Genomic DNA, 9,952 nt, shown 5'->3' with positions numbered 1-9,952 from the left:
TTCACATGTAGATTGATTCTGCAATTGCTGCAGCTCGCAAGTTGTGGATCAGTGAACAGGATAAAAGAACAAATGAGCTCATTCAGTTATCCCTGAAGCAAGTCCAAGAGAAGCACTCGTCGACTCTTAAGAAGCTTGTTCAAGAGAAAGGTGAAGTTATACAGCTCCTGGACATTAGTAATCAAGAGAAATTGAAATTGGAGCAAGATTTTAAAAAGACAAAAGAGAAATTAAAGAAAGGTAGACCATAGTCGTTAATACTTTGCATATTATGCTTCTCTTCCTGGCTATTCTCCACAATGGTGTACTTTATTAAGTAATGAAGAGAGCAGATAAACTAGAGGGAGTATTGAAGAACTTTAAAGAAGCTTTGCCTTCTTTCCAAAAGGATCTAGTCGAACTGGTATGTATATCCTTTTTGAAATTTAAACTACTATGCTAATGTGTCTTTAATTGTAGATGGCTAGCACGTTATTGGCTCAGGAGAAATGGTACACACAGCATAACTGATATTATCCTATTATTATAAAAGTTTTATTAATCATCATCAAAACTACTTTCATAGTCACATGAGGTCACGTGGTTAAGATATACGGAGATAACCGGATAAGTAAAGGGTCACATTTCGATACGTGAGGCTATGCTCTCAAAGTTTGAATTGGAATTATTGAGGCCATGGGTTTCTGGAAGGGTCACCGCTCTCCTGGGAGGCTTCAATCCAACAGTAGTCAATACAGTGTTAGAATGTATCGCTAAGAGCCTCAACAGGCAAGCAACAACAGGTGATAACAACGTGTCTATGACGTTGTGTTCTATTTAATGCCCACTTTATTTATTTCTTAATAGAAAAGCTAAGAACCTACTTAGAGCATGAGACTGCTGGTTTTGTTGAGAATTTGTATCGTAAAGTTTTAGAAGTAAGTTATATATTTTCATGCACTGAAAATTATACTGAAATATTATTAGGTTAAATCGGCCAACATAGCCACAGGATCCAGCATACAAGGAATAAAGAGAGCATTTGAATCAGCAGAAGCAGCTGCAAATGCACCAGCAACAAAGAAAAGGTGTTCTACAGTATAGGCTATGCATGCTTTACCATACATTGCTTTATTTCTAGTCGATTTGGTCCAGCTGAGACTAAAGGTGGGAGTATGTCACATGCAGAGATTGAGGCAGTCCTTCAGTCGACCATCAAAGATATCGAGGAGAAAAGATCACAGACCAAATCCTTCCTACCTAAAGTATGTTGTGTATAGTCATATTGTCCAGTAATTATTTGCTATGCGTGTTATTGCAGTCTAGTGCAGCTGGTATATTGCCTACGCCTAAAGCTATTGCAATACCTGCCAGTCAGATACCTATAGTCAGCAGTGCAGTAGGTGAGTGATGCATGCAGCTCTGCTATATATTGTATTATAAATGTATAAAGTGATATTTCAACTGCGTTTGTAGAGAAGGCAAAGAGAGCTGCAGAACTGCAAGCAAAAATAAGCAGCACTTTAGCATCTAAACCAGGTCTACTGGCATCGGTGACTGAGAAGATGGCACTGTAAGAAACCATTTTATGAGAGAGAGGAGGAGAGAGAATGAACAAAAGGGAGAAATTGCATGCATGCATGTACACGTGTACATTTTTTAAAGGAATTTTTTATTGTAGGAACAAGCCAGTGCCTCTAGTGTTGGATTCTGAAGGTAAGTCGGATATACCAACTGCTACTAGAGCACCTACTCTAATGGTAAGTTTAATATTTATTATTATTATTTTTATCTTCCTCTGTCTCTCAAGGCTAATGTCAGAGCTCAGCAAAGAGCTCAGGTTAAGCAGATCAGTCGGGAACAGCCAAAGAGGGAGGAGCGGCCGGAGAGGAACCCCTACTTTGATCAGAGGGTAACACCACAAGTCGGAGGAAGAGGACGAAAGCAGTTCAAATTCAATGACCCTGGTGAGCCCTTCTTTCTCTTTTCTGTTCCTTTCTCCTTTATTACTACTGAGAGGATTCGTTATTATTTTTATTAGGCAAGTATGTCAAGTTAGGACAGACGATAAGGACTAAAGCTAAAATGGAGAAACTTCAGTCTGAGATTGCATCAAGTGCTCGTAAGACCGGAATATCATCAGCAACCAAACTAGCACTCATTGCACCAACCACTGAAGAGGTACAGTTATAATATCAAATTGCTCAAAAATCAGCCCAAAGACCATGTACTATAGTACAGGGATTTTGGCCAAATTTCGTCAAAAGTGAAAAAGAGAGAATTCTCCATTTTTATAATTTTTTCTGATGCATATACATGTTCTTATGTTATGTAGAAAGTTTGAGCTGATTTCGATCAAGTTTGGATTTTTTTATGAATTTTTAAAGTTGCTCCAAAATCGGGCCAAAGTCCCTGTACTATAGTACAGGGATTTTGGCCAAATTTCGTCAAAAATGAAAGGGAGAGAATTCTCCATTTTTATAATTTTTATTTGATGCATATACATGCTTTTATGTTATGTAGAAAGTTTGAGCTGATTCTGATCAAGTTTGGATTTTTTTATGAATTTTTAAAGTTGCTCCAAAATCGGGCCAAAGTCACTGTACTATAGTACAGGGATTTTGGCCAAATTTCGTCAAAAATGAAAAGGAGAGAATTCTCTGTTTTTATAATTTTTTCTGATACATGTACATGTTCTTATGTGGCATAGAAACTTTGAGCTCATTCTGATCAAGTTTGGATTTTTTACGAATTTTTAAACTTCCTCAAAAATCAGGCGAAAAAAATGACTATGAGAGAATCCTGCTGTATTAATGATACCCTTTCTCCCCTACACACACAACAACCTGATTATAGAGAGAAGATGATATACCACTTGTTGAATGGTGGGATGCCGACCTACTCCCCAGCAGGGCATATGAAGACTATGACAGAGTATTACCATTGGAACAGAAATACAAAGAAATCACAAACTTGATTGAACACCCACTACCAGTTGAACCAGCAGGTATTACAGCTAATTTATGAGATACAAAGCACATAACATTCATTCTGCACAAGAGCACTACTAGTAACCCCTATCCTTTTGTTATGTTCATGTAGGTCAACCGAATAAGCCGATACTGCCTCCTGTCATTTTGACTAAAAATGAACGCAAGAAGATACGCAAGCAGAGAAGGAGAGAGGCCGAGCTTGAAAAGCAAGAAAAGATACGATTTGGCTTTATGGACAAACCAGAACCAAAACGTAAGTGGACATTCTCCTCAAAAGAAAGATTTTTTTCTTGTACAGTATGTTGCATTGGGGTTGAATTTTCTTTGTTTTTTTTTTCCTGTAGTTCGTATATCAAATATGATGCGCGTATTAGCAACTGATGCTATACAAGATCCTACGAAGATCACTGCTCAAGTCAAGGCACAAATGGCCGAGAGACAAAGGTACTGTGCTCTAACGGAAACTGTCCTATCACACCACATTTGTGCCAACTTCTGCCTATTCAATTTTAGAATACATGAAGAAGCTAATGCTGCTCGAATGTTAACTCCTGAGCAGCGGCGAGCAAAGAAACTTCAAAAGATACAAGAGGACACGAGCACTGGCGTTCACATCACTGTCTATCGCATCAAAGACCTTTCAAATCATTCCAATAAATTCAAAGTGAGGAAGTGATTATGAGAAGTTTTGCTGGTAGTGATGCACTCTATTCTAGGTTGATATAAATGCCCAGCAGTATCATTTGACTGGGTGCGTGTTAGTGTATCCAAATGTTAATCTTGTGGTTGTGGAGGGAGGGCCGAAAGCACAGAAGAAATACAAGAAGCTGATGTTGCATAGGATTAAATGGAATCCAGAGAACATTGGAGATGGTTAGGAGAACCACTTATTATATCTTGCTACATGTATAACTCTTAATGTATAGATGATGAATCTGATAGTGAGAAGAATTCTAATGCTAACAGTTGTACTGTAGTCTGGGAGGTATGTACTTATTTAATGCATTAATAAAACGTGTGCATGTATGTACATACACTATTTTAGTAATGAGTGTGTTCATTATTTTTTAGGGTGTTAGGAGTACACGTCATTTCTATGACTGGAGGTTCAAGCAGTGCCCCAGTGAGACGATAGCTCGTGAGCATCTTAAGAAGCATGGAGCTGAACATTACTGGGACATGGCTCTCTCTTTGAGTATAGTTGACCAAGACAAAGAATAATCAAGAATACTAGCTACAGCTCTCAATTAACAGGCAGAACTTTCATTTTATTTTAATAAATAATATAATAATAAATAAATTGATTTCATGAATAATTATAATAATTAGTTCTTTTTCTCTCTATAACAATAATATTATCATTGACTAGTGACTATTGGCTATTTTGCATATCTCTTTGTCCATAGAACTGCAGTTCTGTCGTGTTCAGATCTTTGAGTGAGGAACTGTTTTGCTATGCTTCCTACCAGAGGATCACCTGTTGGTTATGAATATAATAGACAAATCTTTTTAGCACTAAACTCAAACATGCAACTTTCTATTGCACATGTAAGTGAACCATAATAATTATTACAGTATTTCATGTATTTTTTAATAGCTCAAGCTGGTGGGTGTCCATCAAGCCACTGAAGATAGATATTATGCTACTGAATGACTTTACATCAGTATAGGCTAGGGTGCAGTAAAAGAGGATAGGTGACACAGTATCACTGCATAGTGCAGTACTGCGGCTTACGTGGGTTGCAGTCTTGAAGTAGACATGTTATAGAAAGTAATAGTTTGCCAACACTCAGTGCTGGAGTCCATTTATCTTGCAGTATATCGAGACACACCAGTCCCTGACTGTTGATGTTACAGTGATATATTCTTGTCTTAAACATAACCTGTGGAGAGTTGCGATATAAAATGTTAAAATTCATCAAAGTGACACTTCAATCAACTGTCACTTTGATGAATTTTAACATTTATTTTGAATTGAACTATAGACTATAATGGGATGGGGACACTACTGTTTGCATTTTTGGTGTTTGTAGCTGATAGTAGTAGACTAGACCAAGTGTTGGTTTAGTAGAAATGTGATGCTAGTAATGTGGAATTGATAGGAGGAAGGAGAGAGGAATCATGCGAATGAGATAATGGGGAAATCAAGTATAAAAATACCCAATTATAATACTTGCATTATAGTACTAATAATATGTGCATTAGTATGAATATACACCTGCACACTTTCAAGTATGCGCATCGCAAGACGTGATAAATAAAATTACTGACACCATTAATTGATTATCCTGCCCACACACAACTCACTACCTTTGGAGGCTTGAAAGGATAATCAGAAGAGAATCTTATCTCAAGGAGAAACGTTCCACCTTCATAAACCGATCCATCGGGTCCTTTTATTGATGCTGCCCATTCAAACAAATTGTCTTCCTTAGGACCAGCACTGGATCATTGTGTGTGTGAGTGAGAAAGAATTATTACATTTTTCTAGAACATTATTGTTTTACAAGTACCTACAATTCGGAGGTGGATTGGCTAGCATTTCTTTTACTTCTTGCTGGAGTCTACAAAGTATAAAACACAATAATCACGGAGGATACTGGCTACCTTTTGATGCTGGTAGACTCCATTCTGATCTGGGAAATCTTCTACAGAGAGAGGGCTGGGCCGGCTGGAGGCGTTGTCATGACCACGCCTACTCGATGTGTCAACAATATGGCCGGCGAAAGTCAGGCACGACTCGGTCAGGCACAGCCTGTACAACAAGCTATGGGGAATAACAGGGAAGACACGATGACTCAAGTAGTAAATTCATTTGTAGCAGGAGCAGTAGCCGGTGCTGTGGCCAAGACAACAATAGCCCCATTGGATAGAACTAAAATTCATTTTCAAGGTATTGTTTTTATAAAAAATGAAATAATTAATTGTTGACATGCTCCCTATTTCTCTGTATCTAGTGACCGATAGGAGATACAGGTTTAGTAAAGCTTTGACATTTCTTCAGAGGACCTACACGAATGATGGATTCAGTACACTGTGGCGTGGTAACAGTGCCACACTAGTACGCGTTGTACCATATGCAGCTATACAGTTTGCGTCTTATGAGCAATATAAAATGTTACTAAAACCCTCCAGTCAACAAGGAGGAGGAGGAGGAGGTCAAAAAGATGATAGGTATAATTTGCTTACATTATAAAATACTGTATAGCGCTTTAATTTGACGGCACTTTATTTTGGTGATTTTGCTGTGAAATTGTAATTGGCGGTTTTTAATTTGGCGATTTTTGTGTACATGTACATGTGCATTACTGAGCATGCGCATTAATGATTGGTGGTTTTATTATTGGCGATTCTGCTTGCAAACCGCCAATCACCAAAATAAAACTCTGCCAAATTAAAGCGTTATACGGTATATACTTTATGTTATTGCAGTTTATGGTATTAGACTAATATTATTTATGTCATTGTGTACTGTTACTAAATGAGACAATGTGTACAGTAACAGAAGACATACGAAGCATGAATGCATCATGATACTGTCAGCATTAAATGATGCAATAATGATAATTATGATTCATGAATATGATTGATTTTTAATTATTGATAATTTCTGAACTTTTGCTGACAAGAGTATAATAATCAAATACCTATTACATGGATTGTATTCTTTATAGTCAAACCTTAAAAATTTATGAAAACGTTTCTTCTTTTTTCATTGCAGTGTTCTTCCGCCTGTTAGAAGGTTCTTAGCAGGTTCTTTTGCTGGAATGACAGCAACCACACTTACCTATCCACTGGACATGATCAGAGCAAGAATGGCTATCACAAAGTCTGAGGGTAACAAGCGCGTTTCACTTCTTAGCATCTCAAGAATCATTGTAAAGAACGAGGGACTCTTCACACTCTACAGGGGACTCTTACCAACAGTCCTTGGCGTGTTACCATATGCCGGGTGTAGCTTTTTTACATATGAGACACTGAAAGATAAATACAGGCAACATTACAATGAACCACCTTCTCCTTTGTTCAAAATAGTCGCTGGAGCCTTTGCTGGTCTCATGGGACAGACTACCTCCTATCCTCTTGATATTGTGAGGCGAAGAATGCAAACTGAGGGAGTCCTCACGCAAGTGAAGTATCCAACTATTGGTCAGACTGCGTTGTATGTTATAAGAACAGAGGGGCTGAGAGGAATATATAAAGGAGTCACGATGAACTGGATAAAGGGACCTCTCTCTGTCACTATTAGTTTTAACACTTACGAATACATAAAACATTTCCTTGAGAAGTATAAAGTTTTTGAAAGATAGTGTCGGCTTTTTTTTCTACTCAGAGCAGTAGTCCCTGCTCCTCCTTTAGCTATGATGTATCATAGCAAATGTTCTTAGTCAGGTTTTTAAATGTTTTTTTTTTCAACAGAATCATGTGTCTATCTATCTATCTAATATTATTTATTATTGTGTCTTAAATAGTATTTTTAATAAAAATGATGAGATACTTAAAAATAACAATAATCATCTTAGTGCAGTGGGTATAAGGTGCATTCTACAGTCATTTTTATAAAAAGTCACAATTCCTTTGTATGATGTTCTGGGTACACCATCCTAAGGAGAGATTATAGTGTAACAATAATTATAATCTTAACTGCATTTCCTACAAAGCATGCAAAGTGAGCTACACATACAGCAAGCTTCATGAGCAATCAGCTCAAACATTCTACACAACATAAGAACATGTACATTTATGTGTATCAGGAAAAATTATAAAAATGGGAAATTTTCTTCTTTTCCATTTTTGACAAAATTTGGCCAAAATCCCTGTACTGTACAGGGTCATTTGCCCAATTTTGGAGCAACTTTAAAAATTTGTAAAAAATCTAAATTAGATTGGAATGAGCTCAAAGCTTTTAAGCAACATATGTGGATGTATATGTATTAGAAAAAAATTGTAAAAAAGGAGAATAAACAGCCTATTACAATGGATAATACATATTACATACTTTAGTATCTGACATCAGTCCCAATTTCTTTGCTAGTTTTACAAACTCCTTTTCATCGGAGTATTGTATTGTCACTTCTTTTGCATGTGACGCAAGTATATCATTTGGAGAAATGGAAGGCAAATTTTTGATGCGATCAACAAAATAACGGTCATAGTTTTCCTGCTCAATTATACCATCAATAATGAGACATCAACTTCATATTAGGCTCACTTTTAGTAAATAAGTTAAGTTTGATGTCTTGAAAGGATAGCTCTTGTCATTGGCCTGAATGAACTTTAAGTGTTTGTCATAATATTGTCCTTTGCTAACGCCAACTCTACCAAAAGTTTGAGTTCGAGAGATTTCAGGTCTAATGCAGGATCTTGAGAATAAAATACAAACTCAATTAATGACAATATTACAATGATAAAATAAAAAAAATGAAGTCCAAAGACTGGGGCCATTTTCATGTATACTTCAACTGACCTTCCTTTTCTTTGCTCATTCAGCCTCAGCCAATCATCCCAGTAACTAACACACAAGTAATAATAATAATAATAATAAAAATAATGATAATTATAATAATAAATAATAATTGTTTCATTGACACCTTGAGGGCCACTTTGGTTTCAGTTCATGCCACAGATCAGCAGTAAGCATCCAACCAAGTCCAGGAAAGAAATCAGAACGATAGAGCAGATCTGAATTATTGGCTCAAAATATGATCACTTTTCTCTCTTTCCCACTCTCACCATTTCTGCTGGAGTCTATCAAATCTTTCTTTCCATTGTCATTCCAAGCGGAGACACAGAGCAAGGTTGGGTCTGATAGAAGGAGTGGCGAAGTGGCCTCCATGTAAGTGAAAAAGTCAGAAGAAACCTCTAAATCATCTATTAAAAAAGTGGCATCACTAAAATGATATTATTTCATGTAAAAAATTTAATCGGAAAATAAGGATTTTGGACCCATTTTTTAATAAGCTGCATTTAAGAATAATTGTACTTTAAATGTAGCTCTTTATGGATGCATACACTTTTTTGATTACCTTCTATAATGATGGCTAATTTATAGCCATACACATCAAAAACTTGACTCAACGCCCACCTATAGTGACGAGATATCTTATAATACCCGGCCATTCTTTTCTCAGCTGCTGGGACAGCAATAACCGAAGTGTCTGGTTGCTAATATTAAACGAATAACATGATTCTGGTATCAAGGATAGCGTTACCATGATATGTGTTAGTTTGTCTTGATACGAATCAATCACTTTAGATGTCTGCTCATTCCCACAATCTTGACTCACTATCACAGGGAACTTTTTATTCTGTGGCTTATGTCTGAAAGAGAAACATGGTTAACACAAATAGAGTCAATTTAAAAATTAACATACTGTATAGCGCTTTATTTTGGCGGCACTTTATTTTGGCAATTTTGCTGTAAAATTGTAATTGGCGGTTTTTAATTTGGCGATTTTTGTGTACACGTGCATTACTGAGCATGCGCATTAATGATTAGCGGTTTTAATATTGGCGATTCTGCTTGCAAACCGCCAATCGCCAAAATAAAACTCCGCCAAAATAAAGCGCTATACGGTAACAAGCCAACCATGTACTTAATGTACAGCACATTAATTGTTACCTTAAAACTGAGTCAATGGCTCTGCTGACAGTAACTCTATCACAAGCTATTATTAGTACTGGTATTTGCAGATTAGACGCATTAAATAATGTGGGTGTGGTTACGCTCCTCGCGTCCTTTTTGTTGCCATTAGGTACTAACGAATGATAAAATATAAAATCATTGACAAAGAACCATTACTTTTGCCTAGTTTCAAATCGTAAACCTGTTCCTTTATAGAGTGTATCTCGGTTTTGTATTCCTTCTCGAAATTTTCAAGTCTATCTGCCAGCACTTGCAATTTGTTACTATGATCCGATATCAGATCCTGTACGAAATAGAAAGCATTTAAATAAAATTAAGAGCCCTTCCTCTCAAT

At 36.7% G+C, this 9,952-nt stretch overlaps 5 protein-coding genes across 5 annotated transcripts in view; 3 read left to right on the top strand and 2 right to left on the bottom strand.

Annotated features, from left to right (window-relative positions):
• LOC100632017 (myosin-J heavy chain-like) overlaps nucleotides 1-251 on the top strand; it is a 2,339-nt gene extending 2,088 nt beyond the window's left edge. The window contains exon 10 of the mRNA XM_019996344.1: nucleotides 12-251. Coding sequence (XP_019851903.1) covers nucleotides 12-251 — 240 coding nt within the window. The remainder of the gene's footprint in view (nucleotides 1-11) is intronic.
• On the top strand, nucleotides 8-4,277 carry LOC109580109 (U4/U6 small nuclear ribonucleoprotein Prp3-like). The gene is made up of 18 exons (XM_019997991.1): nucleotides 8-240; nucleotides 318-403; nucleotides 460-782; nucleotides 847-917; nucleotides 967-1,067; nucleotides 1,121-1,244; nucleotides 1,301-1,382; nucleotides 1,456-1,552; nucleotides 1,661-1,739; nucleotides 1,790-1,946; nucleotides 2,021-2,160; nucleotides 2,836-2,986; nucleotides 3,082-3,225; nucleotides 3,317-3,416; nucleotides 3,486-3,636; nucleotides 3,689-3,845; nucleotides 3,899-3,957; nucleotides 4,044-4,277. Exons 3-18 carry the CDS (start codon nucleotides 641-643, stop codon nucleotides 4,191-4,193), a joined length of 1,905 nt encoding a protein of 634 aa, XP_019853550.1. The 5' UTR covers nucleotides 8-240; nucleotides 318-403; nucleotides 460-640; the 3' UTR covers nucleotides 4,194-4,277.
• Nucleotides 4,210-5,659, bottom strand: LOC105312908 (ubiquitin-conjugating enzyme E2 E3-like). Its single transcript, XM_011405909.2, has 5 exons — nucleotides 5,580-5,659; nucleotides 5,486-5,536; nucleotides 5,283-5,415; nucleotides 4,708-4,855; nucleotides 4,210-4,449 (listed from the first exon to the last, which is right to left on the bottom strand). Exons 1-5 carry the CDS (start codon nucleotides 5,600-5,602, stop codon nucleotides 4,352-4,354), a joined length of 453 nt encoding a protein of 150 aa, XP_011404211.1. The 5' UTR covers nucleotides 5,603-5,659; the 3' UTR covers nucleotides 4,210-4,351.
• LOC100631891 (mitochondrial coenzyme A transporter SLC25A42-like) lies at nucleotides 5,646-7,393 on the top strand. The gene is made up of 3 exons (XM_003382873.3): nucleotides 5,646-5,865; nucleotides 5,930-6,146; nucleotides 6,694-7,393. The coding sequence occupies exons 1-3, from the start codon at nucleotides 5,658-5,660 to the stop codon at nucleotides 7,280-7,282; spliced, it is 1,014 nt and encodes a 337-aa protein (XP_003382921.2). The 5' UTR covers nucleotides 5,646-5,657; the 3' UTR covers nucleotides 7,283-7,393.
• A 36-nt stretch (nucleotides 7,394-7,429) lies between these two features.
• On the bottom strand, nucleotides 7,430-9,922 carry LOC100631766 (alpha-1,3-mannosyl-glycoprotein 2-beta-N-acetylglucosaminyltransferase-like; the record flags this gene model as incomplete). Its single annotated transcript, XM_019996335.1, has 10 exons — nucleotides 7,430-7,576; nucleotides 7,972-8,133; nucleotides 8,185-8,335; nucleotides 8,440-8,484; nucleotides 8,564-8,654; nucleotides 8,706-8,843; nucleotides 8,999-9,137; nucleotides 9,185-9,293; nucleotides 9,595-9,730; nucleotides 9,775-9,922. Coding segments are annotated over 10 exons (1,209 nt in total), but the record flags the coding sequence as incomplete, so codon positions are not given.
• Between the last annotated feature and the right edge of the window lie 30 nt (nucleotides 9,923-9,952).

Source organism: Amphimedon queenslandica, unplaced genomic scaffold, assembly GCF_000090795.2.
Source record: "Amphimedon queenslandica unplaced genomic scaffold, v1.1 AMPQUscaffold_13519, whole genome shotgun sequence".
NCBI classification, from domain to species: domain Eukaryota; kingdom Metazoa; phylum Porifera; class Demospongiae; order Haplosclerida; family Niphatidae; genus Amphimedon; species Amphimedon queenslandica.
The sequence above is the reverse complement of the archived record's forward strand: the minus strand, read 5'-3'. Positions and strand labels throughout refer to the sequence as shown.